Below are 21875 nucleotides of genomic sequence, written 5' to 3' on the forward strand. Positions count from 1 at the left end.
ATTATGGTAAACTACAAAAACTTTTAACATAAAAGGTAACATGTACAGAATCGAACCGGTTAAATGTCTTGGATTAGCTACATAATATAGCCAATATAGGTGGCTTGTTTTTGTCGCTCAATAAAAACGGCATAAACCAACAAACACCATAAGGAGCAAAGAAAATGCACAATAAAAGCAAAAACGTGGTCGAATGGAGAACACCATTGTTAAAAATGTGAGTCACTAAAGGAAGTTATGGCCAGAATGGGACCACCATGGCTTTAAGCGGATTTGCATGGAGGAGTGACCTCTGGAATGAGGTAAGCGATCTTGATGAAACAATATTCTCTATATACCTTTGAGCTTTCATGTATTAATTAATAGAGTAGATGCATTTAATATTATCAAAAAATAACTAGGCTCAGATACGATCTCGATCAAGTAATCAAGGCACAATTTATGCAACTATTTCGGAACTAATCATAATTTACCGTTAAGAATCCCACGCCATTCGTGACGGATTATAAAAGGAATAAGTTCGTAGGCGATCAAGTAAATAAGCAAGTTATCATTTGGTTCTTTAGGCTGTGTTCGTCATTTACCGCCGTGCTCAGATTCATTTAATGGTTACTTAACCCATTCCTTAGGAATTGTTTTCGGAACAATATCGTTACTAAGGAATAGCTTAAGTTATCATTAAATGTCTCTGAGTACATCAGTTAGAGACTTATCGTAGGGAAGAGGAAAAATATAATTGTAATTAACTAATATTATTCAACCGACCATTCTAAATATTTTCGTTAATTCAAATTAAACAGATCATAAGTAAATCCACTTCGAACCCACAAATCTCGCAAAAACCCAGCTAATAAATAGTCATCTAAGTTATATTTATCTAAGCGATATTAGCCTAATATCACAGATTCAAAATACGTCGCCACTAAATGTCCTTAGTCCATTCAAAGAAAACAAGTTCGTTGTACTTTGAAATATTCAAACACGTTTGACGTTATTTCATTCTGTGTCGCTAGATTAGAACATTATTGGGACTTATGCAAGGCTTTAACTCAATTGGGATGATGACGGGGTCTGAATTTTTTTGTCATATAAGATAACAATATCTAGGCAAACGAATCAAAGTTTTGGTGTGGGAGCAAATACGTCATTTCTACGTATAAAATGTACCTAGAAGTGACGTTACGTCACGATACATTTACGAAAGTATTTAATCCCGAAAAAAAATAAAACATACGTGTCTTCTATTTTTAGAATAATCTACAAGACGGGCATTAAAACAAAAATAAGTCATTCACCCTATTAATAAAAATTGGGAGATGGCAAGAAAATCCTGAAAAAGTGTTATGCTAGGCTGATAGTACTGCTAGTTTATTTTTTATCTTGCAGCTGTGTACAGAGTGGCTGAATACCTTGTCTGTCTACTTGACTAGCAACTGTCCGGACAATCGGCTGGCGGTCACCACCCGACAATGAGTGGTGGCAAACCTTTGTTATGTAAATGAAAGGATTTCTCGCTCCATTAATATAGCGAACATGGCTTTAATTGATGACACTTGCGACTTACGATTGCATGCGGACTAGTACTTAACACTTGGAATAATTAACCAGTGTATTGTTCGATGTTAGGTGAAATATTCCGCCATCTTGTTTTTATTTTTAGCGCCAATTCTGGACATTTTGGTAAAATTGCGAATTGCGATGTGTTATTAACTTCAAATTTTAAATGTTTTGGATTTTGATTTTAAGTTTTCTTACCAGGGTCATCGAAAATTAGTACGTTTTTAATAAGACCACCACAGTCATTGTTGATGAACCTTAACACTGGTAAATTGAAGAAACAAAATTAATGAATCAATATTATTGCCAATTTCTTTTTTCCGAGAATATTTTTGCAGGACAAAAACTGTCACATCAAATTACCATTGTAACTTTAAATCCTATTCAAAAGTTGGTTCTTATAAGAATTTAAGCCCGAAAGTACACGCAACAACGTTTAATTAAGTAAGTACATAATTTATGAAGAGGTCGAACCAATGTGACTTGTAATAAAAATCATGTTGATATCAGAATACGGGACTAAATATGGTTGGCAATAAGGTAAATAAAAGATCTAATAAACAACCTGTTATGACTCACATAAGGAGTTTCAAAATAGACCTTAAACTGTTTTAAATAAGAATAAATTTTATTGTGTCTAGGAACATAATACAACAGGAATATTAGAGACACATTAAATTCAATAACAAAGCAAAAATCTGTTCATTATAAATTGCATTGTTGAAGCAATTAAATACAACCTCACACACAAATTGAAAGAATTTAATTATTAAACAAAATAAGTGGGCCAAGGTAGGCAGACATATGCATCCTTTACAACAATTATGACAAACTTAATACATTTAATTGTCTGCAAAAGCATCATACTGGCAACACGCAGGGTAAATAATCAGTGTTGCCAGCCATATAAGAATTGTAAATTGGTAACATGTACTATGTATGGTGTGCGTGTATGTGTGACCTGGACATATTAGGAGAACTATAATGTGTCATAAGCTTCATGCTTTCATGAATAGCGATGGATAATTTTATAATGGACCATATGGTCGACCACACAGTGTTGTAGTGGAGAATGGTGACCATATGTTTGCTTGACTGATCTTTACTGCTTGTCAATCAACTTGAATACAGTTTTTATATGTTAGCAATAGATTTTCTATACAGAATCGGAGATGGCATGTGATATATAGAACTGTTGTATATTACGAGACTATTTTTCACTTCTTTTTCAGCGAAAGGAAAACAGATTAGCTATCTATTTAAATTATCACACTGTACTTAGAGTACTGGCAAAATTCGTCATAATTTGATATCAATTCTTTTTAAATATTATGACTAATGATAATACTTTGATGATCAAATTCCGTGTAACAACAAAATTATAATAAACAACGGTATCAGCTGATAACAGATAATAATCCATTACTTTAGCAAAATAACACCTTTAGTGCTCAAAGGAACAGACAGGAGATTTTAAAGACCCACTCATTATTTTTTTCTGCCAAGAGCCGATAGTGACAAAAAGTGAACTTATTGGAATACAAATAAAATAACTTATTAGAATATTGGCAATGAATATTTTGAGGGTCTGTATGTAATATCACATCTCCTGAATTGATAATAAATAATTATTTTAGCAATTTGTGATATGCCAAAAATGTTGTACAAATTTATGTATTGTGTAGTAGAGTATAAGTTCATAGACCATACTGTCGCCACGCCATGTGGGACAACGTTGTCCAACACTAGTGGAGAAATAGCCTTTAACAGTTTTACAATTAGTAGCTATTTAGTTTAATTTTTTCATAAGTTATTATGATTTTATGGTACTGGACGATGTTGTCTGTAAGAGACAATATCCTTTAATAAATTAAGACATCTCCTGAATTGTTATGTTAATAAAAATTTGGTATAAAACTAAACAATCATTTTTGAATTAATTTTCGAGCAGAGACACATCTGTTTAGTAATAAATCGGTGGCAGTAAGGTAAATTGATGGATGTATGAATCTATTTTGAAACATGTTTGTGTAAACATTATCCTGTATTCCATTTATTGAATGTGACTCCGATACCGCAAAATATATTTATTAATAATGCAGGAAAATGTTAATATAGTATATTTGAAATAACAATGGAATTTGTCTTATCTCATATGACGCTTGTTACTAATAAGGGTGTGGCGATCTGAATTTAATAAAAATAGAGCCTATTGTCATGTAGGTATATACAGTTCTACAGGGATCATCAGTGATAACTGATAACTCTATAAAAGGACAGAAAGAAATGTCTGTACTACTTTTTTTTACTTGATAGGTCAGCACTTAGACAGTAACTTGCCTAAACTATGGACAATATTGATGAATTCACTTTTTAAAAGGTTTTGCTGAAATAAACCAAACTGAAAGTAATAAAATAAAGCCAGAATACACATAACAACCAGTGATAATATTATTTAAACATCACACACAATACATTAGTTACCAAAAAGGTTTTGTTCAAGGTATGACTTCATATTTATATAAGTTATGATTCATTGTAGCCTTCGTACATTCTTGAATTATGGTTATTAGTTTAAAAAAGTCTCATTAGGGAATATTACGCATGTAATTATGTATTTAATGATGTATGTTCATAGAAAATGTAGGTGTATGTGTATGCTGTTAGGTGTGGCAATAGATAAAAGGGAAAGGTATAATTATTGACTTTGAAGAATGTTTTAAATTGTTTAGTTATTGTTTCTGTTGTTCTAGTACTTGTTACTGTTGAGTATTCATATTTAAATGTCTTGGGTTCCTTTGGTTGAGAAGTAAATAAATTTTAAATTTGTACAAGTTCTGTTCTGGAATTTAACATGTTAACTGTCTCATAATTCAGCAGTAACCGGAGTTAATGTAGGATATTCCTCCAATAGCTTTCTGATGGCAAAGGCTTAAAAAAATATTGCTTATGTTTGGTTGTTGTATATAATATGTGACCAATGCTGTGTGTACTTTACATTTTAATCTAATCTAATGAATTAAAAGAGGGATTGGAACTGCTTCAAACAAAGATAAATATGCTGCACATTATTCACCTAGATATCTATTAGTATTTTACGAATATTAATATTCTTATAAGGTTCTTATTCAACAGTTGAAGTAAAACAGTAAACTTTAAAATCCTGAAAATTGGAAATTCTGTATAAAAAGTACCCAAAAGTTTTCATAGCTAATCATTATTCCAATATTGTGCTAAAAATATGTGCTTGAGTCAGTACTTTTACTTTATTTGGATGTAAACTGATGATTAAGAGTTCAAAGATAAGATAACCATCCTGAATTCAGTGTAACTGATAATAATATGATTAATTTCAGCAAACTGGTGCTAATGTTCCTGTAAATTAAAGCAAGTTTCTCTCATTATAGGGCTAGGGATGGAATACTTACATAGATCAGTCCAGAGTAGTATCTGTCCTTGATGTTGTGCAATACAGACGCCTCATTCAAACAGGTCAGCTCTGCCATGTCCTCTACTTTGTCAAACTTTGGGGGATTCATCTTCTGAATATCATCTATAGGAACAAGGATACGCTTCCCTGACTCCGCTATCTCCACTTCCACTTCATCCCCACGCTCCCCCTTGATCCCAGCCGCCACGAAACCCTGGGTCTCGTGGGGCACCCAAACTAGTCTCTTCTGCGTCCATTCTGCCTGTGTGGCGGGGTCGTTGAAGCTGTTCCTATCCACCGACAAGTACCGGAGCTCCGGGTCGTTCCTATCCATGTCCACCATCGCGCCGCCTGATCACGCCGCGCGGCCCGTACGACAGTTGAACACCGACACTAGATACCACATTAAACGGTCACTCAGACCGGCACACCACAACACACGTTTCTACTTATTGCTATCACACGGCGTTGTTCTCTTCGCGCTTGCCGTGTCGCGGACGGCGCTGATTCGTACAAAATGACGATAGCGAACGACTGACAGCAGGCGACGGTTACGGGTAGAAGGGATGGACCGGTCGACGCCCGATTCACGTTGATTTAAACCGAAATAAGAATACAATTTTCGTTGTATTACTAAACTAGAAAGTTGAACTTTATATTATCCAATTGATGAACATGCATTTAACATGTTCCCGCCGCAAATAACCAACTAAAATGCACTTTTGTAATAGAAAAACAACTAAAATAAGCCAACGACTTATCGCCGACACTTCTTTCTTGTCGTCAAGGTTAGATTTCGATTACAAAAATTGTACTATGACCGTTGAACTTATACGTGTTGTGATTGGCTTATAAGACAAACTAATTCACTAGAATGCGAGCTCTGGCCAATGACGACTATAGATTTGCCATCTGTCACTAGGTTAGGTGTCGAGAACAAAATATGAACGCGTTCAGTTATTCCGTTGCGTTCAGTGAGGATACTGCTAAAAATTTAAATTCGGATACACCATGCGTACTTTTATTACGAAATAAAGTAAAGTTGTGTTAAAAGTCCAATCTTCAGAGAAAGAAAAATTTAAAATTTAACTATAATAACTATAATTCCGAGCTTTTATACTCGCTATAGGAATCGAGCGACCTTATACAAAAAGTGGTTTTTAGGGTTCCCTGTTACCTTTTATTTTCGTTGCCCGTCTGTCTGTCTATCTGTCTGTCACCATACCAGGTTGTTTCTCATGCTAGACAGTTGAAGTTTGGTTTAGATTATGTATTTCTGTTGCTGCTATGTACTTACACCGACAATAAAGTTGAAAGTTTATTGCTAGAATGAATAAATGTACGGAATCCTTGGTGCGCAAATCGGATTTGCAGTTGGCCCTTTTTCAAGTCTATTTATGCCATAGCTGCTTCTTCTTACAGTGCAGCAAACAGTGGATTGTCACGCACGGGCTGTTGTATTGATGATGAATAATATGTTTGTACTTTTGTAGTATTGAGTGAAAATGGTGACTTAGTTAATTTGCATTTAATAGGATGTAGTACGAATTTTAACGACTGCGAATATGTTTGATACTCAGATCAAAGTATTATTCAGCAAAAGGGACTTACCGCTGCAATGACAGCGAGCCCACTCCCAGGATTTCGACAGCCGTTGTTGCTTTTCCTCCATGAGATCGCGCTGAGCTTGTCCCATCACGCACTTATCTGGCGCGGCAGCGGAGCTTCGCCCCAACGACACGCGTCAGCGCGATAATCCTGGTCTGTAGGCTGGAGTCTGGATTTATACTCGGTGTTCAGGACATCTCGTCCATATTATATAACATGGGACTAAAACATCCAACGGATGCTATATTTAAATTGTGCAACTCTGCCAACCTGTATGTAAAAATGTGTAGTTTAAAGATTCTAACTTTAATGTTATTCTGTGTTACCCTTTGACCATTTGACTACCGGTTAGTGATACAATAGAGAATTATTCGTGTGGATACTGCAGGTAACCGACTGCCCAAAACGAAGGAGGTTCGAACAAATGTTTTGTTCGTGTCCGTGCGGGAATCGAACTCCCGATATTTTCACTTCTGGGTGCCCTTTTCAAAAAAGCATACGTATTGTGTTATGATTTCCGGTTCTACATTAATTTCTTAATATTTTTATTTTATTTAAAAATACAGAAATTATTCACAAGAGATAGTAATTTTGAATATCCGAATGTAAGTAATGATACCAACATCATAAACATAGCAACAATGTCACATTATTGAGCTTTTACACGAAATTAGTCCTTATCACCAGGAGATAAGGTAAATTTTTTATTAACGTCTGATTGAAATTGGGATAAGGTAGAGATGTCCAATCTGTCCAATCATCCAATAAATAATAAACGCGTCAGATACAATAAAAACAAACTACAATAGAGTATTTATTATGTATTCGGACTCCTTGTGGTTTTCATGAGTTATCGTAGTTCAAGGAGAGAGTATTGATATTTATGATAAAAGAACAGGAACCACTCGATTTTTATCTCAAATGTTGCTTATGTAGCGACGTTCAGTTGTTATTCGACACTTGCCTGCCGGCTTTCAATTGGAATAGTGGTTAGGTTACTTTTTATAAAGTATTTTATTTGTACGTAATATTATTTAACATGGCATACATAGTAGACTTGCGATCAGATACGGTGACGAAGCCAACTGAGGCTATGAAGCATGCCATGGTTAATTCAGCATTAGGCGATGATGTTTACGGAGAGGATCCGACGGTAAATGCCTTAGAAAGCAAGTTAGCAGCTATGCTGGGGAAGCAGGCGGCCTTGTTCGTTCCTTCGGGCACTATGGCCAATCTAATAGCAAGTGAGTACTAACTTATTTACTCAGTTTTTCATACATAATGTTATGTATTTATTTGGCCTTCAAACTTGCTATTTGTCACTTTACTAACTTATTATTACCTATTCCGAAAGTAAATAGGTAATACCTATTCTGTTAAAAGTTTAAAGTTATTTCGGTCGAGTCTCCCGCAGCAGTTAATTATATTTCAGCGACAGTCTAACTTTTTAAATTTTCTAATTAAGTATTAAAATAAAATTGCGTCTTAAGTTTACTTTGTGTACTTAAGTAACATTTGTTTATACAAAAGAAAATAATAATTGCATAATGTGAACTGACATATATTATAATTAAATAAAAAAAAATATTGCATAGATACTATACATACCTACATTAAAGGTTACATCACTATTACAATTTTTAAATCATAAACCTGTCATTATTTTTCAATTCATTGGTCCCTTGATCGTGACTCGCGATTTGCAAGCAAGGGCAGCAAGGGGTTCGATTCTCGTAACATGTAAAATTAAGTTTTCAAAATTTTTTGGTAACGGTATAAGGAATCATTAATCTCGATGTACGCCAATAGGCTCGATCTACCAGTGAACCAGTCATTATGTTTTTAAAACTGATACTCCAATTTTCTTATAGGTTTATTGTATTTTAGATTCCTGACGAAAATATATATTAATATCGACAATTTAAACAAAAGACAATTGATTCTAAGCGATATTACATTAGGTATACATCATTCGATGGAGAAAAAATCGAGAAAAACTCAATATCGCAAAAAATTACACTTATATAAAATTATAGTAATTAGTAATAAAATTAGTAATAAAATTACACTTATATACAGAAATTTTTGTAATGATATATTAAAAAAATGTAAAAGACAATATGATAGTAATTTACTTAAATCAGCAGGAAATAACAATAAAAAGATTTGGACTGCCATAAAAACTATAACCAACTTACAAAAACCTAATAATCAGCCGTTAGAACTCTTAAATATTAAAACCTCACCAGTAGACTCCTTAAATGAAGTAAACAATTATTTTTCGAACATAGGTTCTGAACTAGCCAAAAAAATTCCTTCCGGTCTTAGTCCACTTCCAAATAATGTCTCAAATACCGACTCTATCTCTAACTCTCTTGTTCTCCTCGAGACAACTGAAGAAGAAGTTGAGAAGATTATTATTAATTTACGTCCTGACTGTGGTTCGGGCTGGGACAACATTTCTCCAGTTGTGTTAAAGTATTTAAAAAATATCATAGTTCCTCCTCTTACTTTTATCCTAAATAGATGCCTGGCAGAAGGTGTCTTTCCAAAATGTTTAAAGAAGTCTGTAATCGTGCCTATATTTAAAAGTGGGAATAAAGAGGATGCCTCTAATTACCGACCTATAGCTATGCTTCCAATCTTGTCAAAAATATTTGAAAGGATAATAAATAATAATCTCATAAAATTTTTAGAAGACAAAAATATCCTTTCCAAAAACCAATATGGCTTTAGGAAAGGTATCTCAACCACTGATTGTTTACATAGTTTCAGCGAATTCATTGTTGACAAATTGGATAATAAGAAAAAATGTTTGACTATATTTTTAGATCTGCAAAAGGCTTTTGATACAGTTTGTCCACGACTCTTGGTAGATAAATTAGAAAAACTGGGTATTAGGAATAATCAACTAGCTCTTTTTCAAAATTATTTAGAAGATCGCACCCAAATAGTTCGAATAGGAAACACGTTAAGTACAGAAAATGACATTAACATGGGTGTGCCTCAAGGCAGTATTTTAGGCCCAACTCTATTTCTTTGTTATATTAATGACTTATGTAATCTAAATATTAACAACTGTCAAATACTATCATATGCAGATGACACCACACTAACCTTTTTCGGAGACACTTGGGACGAGACTTTTTGCTCTGCTCAAAATGGCTTTAATATAGTTACTCACTGGCTCGCTATCAATAAGTTAACATTAAATGCAGCCAAAACTAAGTACATCACTTACTCAATACACAATTTCTCAACCATCCCTAATAACTTTAATATTTACGCTCATTCTTGTCATTCCTCTGTTTTTAATTGTTCCACTTGTCCAAATATATCCAAAACCGACACAATAAAATACTTAGGCATAACAATCGATCAAAATTTAACTTTCAAAAAACACATTTTTAACTTAACGCAAAAGACTAGAAAACTTATTCATATTTTTAAAAACCTTAGACATGTTACATGCTGGAAAATAATAAAAACTGTGTATAAATCACTCTGTCAATCTATTCTCTGTTATGGCATTTCTATTTGGGGTGGCTCCCATAAATCTCACTTCCTTACAGTCGAAAGAGGCCAACGATTAATTCTAAAAGTAGCACTATCCAAACCCAGACTCTACCCAACTACTTCATTGTATAAAGACAGCAACGTCCTTACAGTTAGACAACTCTATATACTTGACATCATCCTCAAAAAGCACGCATCTATTGATCTCCCTTCAATCCAAAACAAAAGAAGATACTTTGATGTTTGTAATCCAGTTCCAGTCCACACATCCTTTGCCCAGAAATTCCTCAACTATAGAAGCAATAATTTATACAATAAAGTAAACAAAAAACTTGAAATCGTTAAACTGTCCAAATTAGAATGTAAAAAAAAGTTACTCAATGGCTTTTAGAACTAGATTACGAACAGACAGAACAACTACTCACTACTTTATGCTAGCGCATGTCAATCACACATTCTCACAACATGGTATACATGCATGCGTACATCACTTCACACACAAATATGTATTACTTCTCACCACATACACACGCACTCACCACACTCTTACAAACACACACAAGCAGTCGCACACACGTTCACTCACATACACACACGCACACGCACACACATACACATACACACACACACACACACACACACACACACACACACACACACACACACACACACACTCAGATTGGTACTTTTTAAATTTTATTACTAATATTTTTTTATCTTTTTGTTTAGAAGAAGTTTTAGTTTTGTTTATTGAAGTTATTTTCATATAAATTTATATAATTTGTAAAATAATAGTCCATATCCGTCCGTCCGAGGGAAAGGCCAGGAGCCCATAGTACAGGTTTTCCTAGTTTGGGTTCCTGAATCCCACCACTTGTCTTTTCAACTGTTTTAAACCTGGTCGTGTAACTTACTACAAAATTTATTATATTATTAATTATTATATAAGCTTAGTTTTAAGACCAATGTCTGTATTAATATGGTGGAAAATAAATAAATTTTATTTATTATTTATATCAATTAGCCTTTCAACCTTCGGTATCTATTCCCCACCCCAATTAATTATTTTAAAACTAAACACGTGGATTTGATGTATCTTATAAATTGCAGCACACTTCGGTAGGGTAGGTAAATAATAAACGTACCTAACCATATAAGATTGTTATGTATTGATTAATTTATTAAATCTACCTAAGTAATTGTTTTGCACGCGGTTTTGCAATAGGTACCTATTATAGCTAAATAAGGACATGCGATTTATCGGTACCTAAGAAGTATATCGTCAACCGGCTTTTGATATCCGCTAATAGGTAACTAACACTAAGCACTAGATAACTTTATGAAGTAAACCATTTTAATATGGTTTATAATCTAGACTATGGAAAAAAAAACAAAAGCTTAATTTTGCAATAGTCTCCACGATCACGGTGGCTAGTCTGTCTAACTCGTGTGACCACGTCTAACTAGACTAAACCAATACGCAGAAGATAATAATGCACAAGTGCACTCCTTATTCAATTACTTAGGTCTTTTATTTTTAATCGGGTGGGAATAGATCCGATGGGACGACAACCTGAACAAAAGCTCCAGTATAACATAGGACGTAATAATAATTACATGTTTGTGCCTATCTACACAACGTGGCAGGTTTGACAAACTCTAGGCCCCAAAAGAAAGATTCGTGTAGAGTGGGGATTTTAGGGTGCAGCGGAGATGCAATAGATAAGCTGTGAAACTATGTGACCGTTTCGCCGCACGTTTCCACAAGTGCTAAGCTATGTGTACCAATGAATATGAATGGTGGAAGCCAAACGCATCTACAGCAACGTAGCATAGCATATCTCTGGTAGAAAAGCACCCTTAACCAGCCAGCCTGTTTCCCAATCCCAATGACCTCATAAAAGACGTTGCCACAAATGGTCATGTGCTGCCATGTGGCTAAATGGAGACGCAGGCCTCCCTAGGGATATGCCGTCATAACTAGCGTTGTTGTGTGATCGATTTTGGTCAATTGATAGGACCCGGTGATTGACTGACGATTGGTGTTGTTTGAGTGAGGTAAAAATCTCACGCTATGTAGTTTGTCTCCCCAAAAAGCTAGGTATATCCCTTATGAAGGTTCCCTGATAATAAAAAAAAAAGTCCCAGAAGATAAGTAGGTACACTTATATACCTCAAAAAATTAAAATCTGTCCACCATCGCCTAAGTTTTTCTTCTTTAGCAAAAAGTGTGCACCTGTCGATTATATCCGTCAATGAACAAAGTCAAACAAAAAGAAAAAAAAAACGCGTTTATTCCTAATTTTGTCGCTTATTTTAGACATTCTGTGAGACCAATAACTCGCGCGCTGGTCAGTCATGACCTTCAAACTCTTTGGAGCAATATACTTAGGAATTGATGTCTTATAACCGGAATTTAGAGAAATAAGACATCGACCTATGATAGTGCGACACAAACAGCGGTTTGTAGAAATGCCTAACGGTAGCAACGATCTCGAATTCTTAATTAAAATCTATAACTATTATAATGTTGTGGTGGCCCGAAGGTTTAAGGCGCCCGCTTCTCATACATGTGGGTACGAGTTCAAACCTACCTACTGCAAGTACCAATGTGACATTTTCCAAGTTATATGTACTTCTTAATATTATTTAGACACGCTGACAATGACGGTGATGGAAAACATCGTGAAGAAAAACCGGGCTTATAATCTCTAATTATAAGTTTGAGATCACCAACCCGTATTGAGCCAGCGTGGTGATTAATGCTCAAAACTTCTCCGTGCGAGAAGAGGCATTTGGTCAGCAGTGGCCACTAATAGGCTGTTGACGTGATGTGTGTGATACTGATATCTATTATAATCCTAAAGCTGCACATAAATTACCTAAATTAACAACCCGTCTGTGACACTCCTGGATTACGGATCTCCTCTAGGTCCTCTGCATTAGATAAAAGGGTTTACTATAATGGCAATGTATTAGGTACAGATGAGTTTTAAAGGTTCAGGTTTATCTGAGAAAATTTCTGTCCGGTCTCTGGCAAATGTGTAGCTCCATAGCTGACTTAAAGCACCCACAGGAATGCACATACCTTAACGGTGTTGAGACATATATTCTACTGTTCCAAATACCACACCTACTTGAATAATATTAGTAGGTACTTTGTACCTACCTTCTAATGAAGTATACCTATAATTAATCTTTCTAGAATTTGATAGGATACCTAATGCCGGACGTACATAGTACCTACACGACTCCACTACGCTTGTTTGTTGCTCAATGATATCACATAAGTAAATCATCTTATTAAGTCATCAATCAACGTAACACGTAGCATTTTGATAATAAGTATCCAATTTTAGATATTTCATAGGCTGACGTGGCCACCTTGTGTTAAAGCCATGCTAAAAACACGCGAAAAACGGATGCCATGGAATGATAATAAAGATAACCACTAGGACTTTTAATTTCTTCCGTTTTGATTAGACACAAATCGGTAAATAATTAATTTTATCTGACTCGATCTTAAATCGGCTTACACTTTATTCTTTTTGCTGTCTCATTGTTATTCATTAATTAATTGTTTCTCAAAATATAAGGAACTAATTTAAGCCTTACTGCCGTACTCGGAGACATTTAATGATTATTTAAACTATTCCTTAGTGACGATTTTGTTTCGAAAACAATTACTAAGGGCTGAGTTAAGTAACTAAAGAAGAGTCATCTCTACTCTCAGGAGTACGGCAGTTAGAATTTAAAGCCCAAATTAATATGTGATACAAAGACTACGAAGCGAAAGACTCTTTCGCTTCGTAGTATTTCTCTTTCGGACAGAGAAAGCAATTAGAATCTTGTTTAGAATATTCCTTGTTGCAAACCAAATGACAATAAATTATATAATCAATTTAAATTATTCAGTATTATATTTTTAACCACACTTGTCTTGCAACATGAGTAAAAAGGCGATGTTTGTATCCCAATAATTTTCATTTTATTCAACTTCTCCTATTCAATTTATAAATCTCTCTATTTATATACTTATCAAGAGTATTAATATTAAAGCCTAAAATAATGTATACTTAAACAACAACTAGATAGAAGATTGGAGATAGGTGGACCCGTGGACTAGCCAACAGAATGGCACTGCGAAGTGGTTGCCCAATTTATAAGCCGATTGCGTATGATTGTGTCCATCCGCTAGTCGACACGACACGTGTATGTAATCATAACATAGATGTAGGTAACTAGGATACCTCATGTACCTACGTCATTGTTTCATGTTTTTTATTAATGTTCAATTTGCAATTTAAAATAAAATCTAGTAGACAATAAGCGCGCTATAATACTTGGTAGGAATCAATCACTTACGTTATGATTTGCATAATAGATACTTACCTACTTCATAGTTTTTTAAAGGATCAAAGGTTCGATACTTAAATGAAGCTGTTTTCTGTAGACAGAACCTTCTAGAATGTTGACGAATTTCTTTTAGCGAAATAGCGGAACTATAGACGTAAATAAAAGTGTCTAGGTAGGTAACTAACTAGTGATAATACAATTTGGAAAAATCGATTCGTTCTTATCTGGTACCTACCTATACCTAAGCTTAATGATATTATGATTTTACTAATGTACCTATACCTAGTATATTGTACCTGTTCTGAATGTGCCGTATGTTTGTTGACGTCTTCCAAATGAAATATGATATGGTCACATCACCTGTCTGCCTGTCCGTCCTTTCCTCATGCCATATTTTACTATTCAATTAGCGAACAGCCTTAGCTGTACCTACGTATGGCTCATATGCCTTGACTTATCCTGTGGAATATTCTAAATTCTGACAAAGTTGGACATGAGTCTTCGTGCCATTGCTGGCTGGACTATGGTCTTCAATTCTTCTACAAAGAAAGACTCTAGGTATCTCTTGTGCTATAGGTACTACCGACATTTTTTAAAATAAACAAAAGAAGTTAGGTGCTCTGAAACTTGGTGACGTCCCTCTTCACCCCTTGGTCACTCGTGCTTACGATCACTCGTAAAGCGAGGCAAATTCGGGCCCGTTTCAAATTCCGTGCCACTGGTGCTAATGGAACGTAAAAAAACTGTCTACAAACATTAACTGCCGAACTCAGAGACATTTAATGGTATGTAGGTACTAAAATTATTCCTTAGTAACGATTTTATTTTGAAAACAATTAAGTGTCTCTGAGTATCGCGGTTATTAAACTTCTAATAAATATTTTTACCATTAATACCAATTTGTTTACAGTAATGGTGCACTGCAACAAGCGAGGATCGGAGGCCTTCGTCGGAAACCAGTCGCACATCTACAAGTATGAACAAGGTATAAATGAGATTGAATATTTTGTTTATTATATATTTGTAACAGACCCTTTAGAAAAACAGCTTCTAACTGTAAGAAATTCAGGCCATTTCCATGCTTAATTGAAAATATTGAAATGTCTCATGAATATGATTGACATTTATTTCAAAACAACACCCCTATTATTCCCTAAAAGGATTGGAGCGTACAGGAAAATTAAAAAACAATGGTACCTAATAGAAAATATCACTAACTTAATTTGTTAAACATATTTGACATTTTATGATCCCCAGGTGGTGCAGCCCACGCAGCAGGCGTGCTCCTGTCGACAATAACCAACAAACCTGATGGCACCTTCGACCTGCAGGAGCTGGAGAGTCGGATCCGAGGAACTGACGTACACGAGCCCATCACGTCGATGGTAGCTGTCGAGAACACCCACAATTGTTGTGGAGGCAAGGTCAGTTAACAGCAAAATCTAGTACCAAATGTACACTCATGGACAGTAGTAGAAGGTAGAGGGGATAGCAAAACAAATGTTCCGATTCTAGTGCATATTAGTTTCTTCCACATCCATTATCGTGCTTGCATTACATGTACCATCGACGTCGATGACGTGTACCATCATTTTTATATTTTACTGTAAAGACTGGAGAAAGAAAATGGTTAAAGGTCCCGTCTGTGGTAGGCACTACTTACTACAACTAAGATAACAGATAGGAAGCACAATGCAGGCACTATTTAGTCTAACACTAAGTAATAAACGGTAAGTAGAGATGCTAGTTGTATATTTGGATGCAGAAACCTCCGCAAAAGAAGACGCGGGACCACGACCCTCTCACCTCGCTGGTCTGCGTCGAGAATACCCACAACTGCTGTGGTGGTAAGGTCAGTGTTCTCAGAATGGTCGATCACTGAACAGTGCAAGAGGGACGGAGCTATACAACCTACATAGCTCCGTCCCTCTTGCACTGCTCAGTGATCGACCATTCTGACACAATTGTAATAGCAGACTAAGGCCCCTGGCGTTGGTACCTAGACGTACCACTTAGTATGTAGTGGCAGGCTTTAGCAATAAACTTAAGAGGGCCAATGTCGAGTGCTGATAACACTACTATCTGTGTTTAGACCAGTGCCCAGTGCGTATATTTTGTTAAAATTAACCGAGATGTAAGCAAAACTTATTCACGCTTATCTTTTGTTATTATTGTAATAATATAATCGCTACTAAGCTACTATTAATGAAGCTTTATAAATAGATAGTAGGTAGGTATTGCAAATGCAAAGGTGACGTAGGCATTTGTACGTAGGTATTCACCTACCTAACATAAATTCACGCCATTCATTCTGTGAAAAAGTGCTCACCTCACATCCTTCGCGTAGGTGTTCACCTACCTAACATTGCTCACCTCACATTCTTCGCGTAGGTGTTCACCTACCTAACATTGCTCACCTCACATTCTTCGCGTAGGTGTTCACCTACCTAACATTTAATTCCGCGAGAAAGTGCTCACCCCACGTCCTATGTTAGCAGCTTCACTAAAAAGCCTTCCATGTTTTAACACATTCCTTCCTTTCGTTTATTTTCATTACAGATTCCTAACACCCACTTACAAGGACTCAAACATAATTACACAACTGTAGCTTATAAAACCCCCTATGAATTCTTTCCAGGCGTTACCACTGAAGTTTCTGGACGACCTGTCAGCCATCTGCAAGCGTCACAACATCCCGCTGCACATGGATGGCGCTCGGCTGTTCAACGCCTGTGAGTACCTGAAGGAGGACCCCAGCCGAGTGGTCAGGGATTGTGACAGCATCTCCGTCTGCTTCAGCAAGGGTCTGTCAGCCCCTGTCGGCTCCGGACTCGTTGGTTCTTATCATTTTATTGAACAGTAAGTTTATATACCTACTTTTCAGTTTCGGCTGTTATCTGCGCTTATAAAAATTAATATTGATAAATATTGGGTAAATGTCAATGGGAAAACCAGAATGGCACCTACCTACCAACATTTTATGTTTGACCCGAGGATAGCTAAGGGAAAGGAAAAGTAAATTCCCAAGTACTGTACTACCTAAAAGGTATTGGTTGGTTAGGTATTGTAGTTACTACCTAAAAGTACGATTTACCTATGAATCCTATAAAAATTACAAACACAAACAAACATGATAATGTCATAAAAAGCGACAAATCTAGGTAAATAAAAGTTATTTGCTAATGTATAAATAAATTATCTCGCCTCTATCTACTAATTTATTCTATCCGTGTTATCGACCCGAGATTAGGAAGTGTCAGATATCATCAGCCAGCCCAATACTGACCAACACTTCTTCTTACACTGCCAAGAATATCTTTTATTGTTCCTTGATAATGTATCTACAAAATTCTCTTCTTCAGAGCGCGTCGCATGCGCAAGTTGCTTGGCGGCGGCATGCGGCAGGCGGGCGTGCTAGCAGCCGCCGCCATTGTAGCGTTGGACGAGGTCGTGCCGCTGCTCAAGCTCGACCATAAGCGCGCGAATATCATGGCTAAAGGTACTTGTTGATATTTTTCTACTAGGTACTAGTTTACCTTAATGGATGTTATTATCCTTAAATTTCTAAAAAGCCGGCAACGCACTTGTAACGCCTCTGGTGTTTCAAGTGTCCATGGGTGGCGCCGATTGCTTACCATCAGGTGATACCGTGATACGTCTGCTCGTTGACCAGCGTGTTTCATAAAGAAAACATGCCAGGTGTGTTAAATGATCAAAGTCCTTAATAGGTTCCAAAACCAATTTCATTTTACTTGTAGTTACAAGTATATATTGTTGGCGTATAATCATCATCAAAACAGCTGAAAAAGTTCAATTTGAATCCCAAGTTTAAAATATAATTTTAAAATTCCAGTGATTGAGGGTATGTTCCTGAAGTCTTTCACAGTGGACGTAGAGGGCCAGCACAGCAATATAATCCTTGTAAGGATCCCGGAGACCAGCTCACTGACCGCGCAGAAAGTGGTGGCCAGGCTCGCACAGGTCTGCCTTGCGGAGACACAGGTATGTTAGACCATATTACGTGGTTTTGACTATTTGTGTGCACGGTCTTATGTACATAGGTACAATACCATTGCCTTTTTGGAATATTTCGTAGATGTACGTTTTGTCTTAAGACAATAAAACTTGTTACAATTTTACAGGGTGACTGTAAAACACCAGACGACGAGGGTGTGATTGTGAAAGCGATATACTTCAACAGTAAGACGGTGAGGTTCACCATACACCGGGAGATCACCGACGAAGCTCTCTGGCTGGCCATCATGAAGATTACTTACGTGTTCAAGGAGCTAGATGCAACAGCTTAGGAACAGTAGTTAATGATTAATCACAAGGGACGTTAGGCGAACAGTAGTTTAAAAGACTTTTTGCGCATGCTAGATGGCGCTGGCGATGTTTATTGTACTGTTGGTTCATTCATCAATTCATCCAATGGTGTTTGTTATCTTGTTATACTATAGCAGTGCCTCTGATGTTACATAAAACTTCATGTCAACTGATGACTTGGTAGGTACTACCTTGTTAGTGTTACACTTTGATATAATCAAATTACAATATACAAATTGTGCGCCAAAATATGGGTCATTCTTAATACCTAGCAATAAGGAGCAATATTTTTATTTAACAGTTGGCATAACTACTGTCGTACGTTTAATAGTTCCATGTGTATAATTTTTGGTAGAAATGTGTTCATTTTAAATGAGTCAATACGTCAATAGACGTTAATATTTTATGAATGAGCTTAATATACATATTGCCTATTTACATAGTAATTTTAAAGACATAAATCTGTATACAACAGGTGCTAAGTTATTGTATTTACTACCTTTATAAATCTATATCTACAATCGTAGAAGAATAGAGGATATTTTTATTGCCAAGGTATTTTATACCTAAATACTTAGAAAGATAAGCTCATAATGGCCTGTTTTAATAAAAGGATCAAACAGCTAAATTGTAAAGCATAGTTTAATAAATAGTTAATAAATAACAATTTATTGGTTGGTGCAGTTTTTTGTTCCATCTAGAACAAATCCAAGACGTAATTGTAGTCTAGTTTATACAGGGTGCAATTAAAATGAAATAGAAGCTCTTAGTATTGAGCCTAACTACAAAAATGTTTATGTTAATGTTTGAGCCATTCTAGAAGCTGAGTCACTTCAAAGCAGGTACTCAGTATACTACAAGTTAGTTGGATTGGATACCATTTTACTATTAGGTTCTTTGCTTCTATCTATTTATAAGTATATTGTATGTTATTTACCATTGTTATTATAACTATAAATACATTATTGTTACCTTTGACATGATGAGTTTAATAAAAATGCAGTTTTATTTATACCCAAGTACTTAGGTACAGCCTTTTATTTAGAACAGTGGTCATCAGTTGAATATTTTTCTATTTTTATACGAGATTCTGATGTCAAAAATATGAGAGATGTTAATGAGAGGAAGTGTCAGACACACTGGCTAAAATACTCTACCTCGTTTCAACTCCCGCTGCGAGCAGGGCCGCGGTAACTTCAGTCTGGTCGAGGATCGGCCCAGGCGGGCCCGTCTTTGGTAATCTCTTTGAGGTCCGCGCGGAAAGTAACGTTACACTTAATTATTAAAGATTCAAACATCGAGAAAAATACCACCACAACACAATTGGAAGAGAAGGTAAGTAGGAGTCACTAGACCCATTTTGATAACTAGGTGCATTAGTTTTCCTTGCTACTTCCAGGTTCTATGTGATTCTCTATGTTCAATATGGTGGGGCCTAAATAACGAATTCATCTCATAAAATATTTGCTATTCATCTCGTTCCAAACCCTGATGAGCTCGTCGTGGTCGTGATAACCGTGCGACGCTATCACGTTCTTGTAGGCGTCGCGGGAGAATTCTTTTTTGTAGAAATAAATGTGTGGGCAATGCTCTGGCGTGATGCCCACCTTCTTCGCCACTATGCCCAAGTAGATGTCGTCGAAACGGAAGTGTTGTACGAACAAACTGCCGATGTACATGACACGCAAAGCTTTGTTGGATAGGACGTAGGCTCCAGCCGTCACATAGTCCGGCCACCTGTCCCAGCGGTACTCCTCCAGAGACACGCGCCACTTGCTGAACCGGAACCGCTGCGGAGCCGAGTGGAACACGTACCCGGTGAACAGCAAGTCTCCCTGCAGCTCGCCAGGCGAGTCGAGCGAGCCGGCGGCGGGCGTGCGCGTCGCGTCCCGCTCGTAGAGGTAGCTCAGCAGGTTGTTGACGGAGATGTACATGTCGTCGTCCGTGAACAGGTAGTGGTCGGCGTGCGCGCAGTGCTCGTACACCCAGCGGAACGACATCATCGTCTTGATGGTGTTGTTGTAGTAGTAGTCGATGAAGTCCATCTGGATGATGTCGTGGAACTCCGCCATCTCCCTGTCTATCTGGCGCTGCACGTCCGACTTGGTCTTGCCGTCGACTCCTAAGAAGAACAGGATCTTCACGGTCCGTCCTGGCACATCCTCATTGCCGTATGTTTTTCTGATGGCGTCTCTGTGGCCAAAATGGTCCATCGCCGACTTGACCACGATCATTAGGTCTATCTTCTCGACGTTGGAACATTTCCCGGAGTTGCTCAAGAAGCTGTACGGGTAGTAGTTGATGGGAGTCACCGTGAGCTTCTGGTTTGTTAACACTTCATTCACTAGCTCTCTGACATCCACGTCGAGTGGATAGTGGAAATCGTTTTTGAAGCTCGATGCGTGTAAATAGTCACCGATTCCAAAATAATTATACAAGTACCACAGCACAAGCACACACACCATATATTTTAAATACTTCTTTTTCATTTTTACATTTTTAGACACTTTCAAATTCTATAAAGACGATTTATAGTTTCGAATTTCCAAAAAATGTTAATCGACAACGTTCGTGTGACGCGTGTTTAGTCGAAATATGTATTTTTTATGAATAACTGATAAAGATTATCAACTGCTGATAGGTATAATCTTTCTAAAGCCAAGTCAGCAAGGATAAAAAAGACGTGTGCCCTAAAAAAGTGTTGACATAATAATTTTAACATTTACCAAATATACCAAGCATTTTTACCAATAAACTATCGAATTTGCGCTGTGTCGGGGTGAAATGAACGGTGCTATACCCCAGTAAGTGAGCCTATGAGTACAAGTTACAAGTCAGTCAATTCCCCCTTTCCCAATCGTCCCAATCCCCGATTCCCCAACAACCCTTACATTCCTAACCCCCAAAAGGCCAGCAACGCACTTGTAACGCCTCTGGTGTTTCAAGTGTCCATGAGCGGCGGCGATTGCTTACCATCAGGTGATACGTCTGCTCGTTTACCGGCTTGTTCCATAAAAAAAGTCAGTGTAGCTTGAATTTTTCATTATAACAATCAGTCATGTTCAGTAGAGACAGTCTCGAC

At 36.6% G+C, this 21875-nt stretch overlaps 3 protein-coding genes and 1 long non-coding RNA gene across 5 annotated transcripts in view; 1 reads left to right on the plus strand and 3 right to left on the minus strand.

The window, feature by feature from the left end:
- The window catches only part of LOC118264677 (myosin heavy chain, non-muscle), a 74572-nt gene extending 68775 nt beyond the window's left edge, over nt 1-5797 (minus strand). Inside the window, 1 exon segment of the mRNA XM_050704905.1 lies at nt 4986-5797. Coding sequence (XP_050560862.1) covers nt 4986-5330 — 345 coding nt within the window. The 5' untranslated portion in view covers nt 5331-5797.
- LOC126912499 (uncharacterized) overlaps nt 1-21875 on the minus strand; it is a 235454-nt gene that overhangs the window by 195425 nt on the left and 18154 nt on the right. The window lies entirely within an intron of this gene.
- LOC118264006 (uncharacterized) lies at nt 7371-19807 on the plus strand. Of its 2 annotated transcripts, XM_050704887.1 has the most exons (8): nt 7371-7839; nt 15378-15452; nt 15725-15891; nt 16233-16319; nt 17106-17326; nt 17830-17966; nt 18321-18469; nt 18610-19807. In XM_050704887.1, exons 1-8 carry the CDS (start codon nt 7635-7637, stop codon nt 18772-18774), a joined length of 1206 nt encoding a protein of 401 aa, XP_050560844.1. In that variant the 5' UTR covers nt 7371-7634; the 3' UTR covers nt 18775-19807. The 2 variants fall into 2 exon arrangements, with proteins under 2 accessions (XP_050560844.1, XP_050560845.1); XM_050704888.1 differs by lacking the exon at nt 16233-16319 and having other exon boundaries at nt 7376-7839.
- Nucleotides 19797-21369, minus strand: LOC118264358 (beta-1,3-galactosyltransferase brn-like). Its single transcript, XM_050704894.1, has one exon. It carries the CDS (start codon nt 21280-21282, stop codon nt 20242-20244), a length of 1041 nt encoding a protein of 346 aa, XP_050560851.1. The 5' UTR covers nt 21283-21369; the 3' UTR covers nt 19797-20241.

Source organism: Spodoptera frugiperda, chromosome 26 (assembly GCF_023101765.2).
Source record: "Spodoptera frugiperda isolate SF20-4 chromosome 26, AGI-APGP_CSIRO_Sfru_2.0, whole genome shotgun sequence".
NCBI classification, from domain to species: Eukaryota; Metazoa; Arthropoda; class Insecta; order Lepidoptera; family Noctuidae; genus Spodoptera; species Spodoptera frugiperda.

Coding starts and splice junctions, on each gene's coding strand:
- LOC118264006 (XM_050704887.1), top strand. CDS start 7,635: ATGGCATACATAGTAGACTTGCGATCAGATACGGTGACGAAGCCAACT. Junction 15,453..15,724: donor CATCTACAAGTATGAACAAG/GTATAAATGAGA, acceptor TATGATCCCCAG/GTGGTGCAGCCCACGCAGCA. Junction 17,967..18,320: donor CGCGAATATCATGGCTAAAG/GTACTTGTTGAT, acceptor TTAAAATTCCAG/TGATTGAGGGTATGTTCCTG.
- LOC118264358 (XM_050704894.1), bottom strand. CDS start 21,282: ATGAAAAAGAAGTATTTAAAATATATGGTGTGTGTGCTTGTGCTGTGG.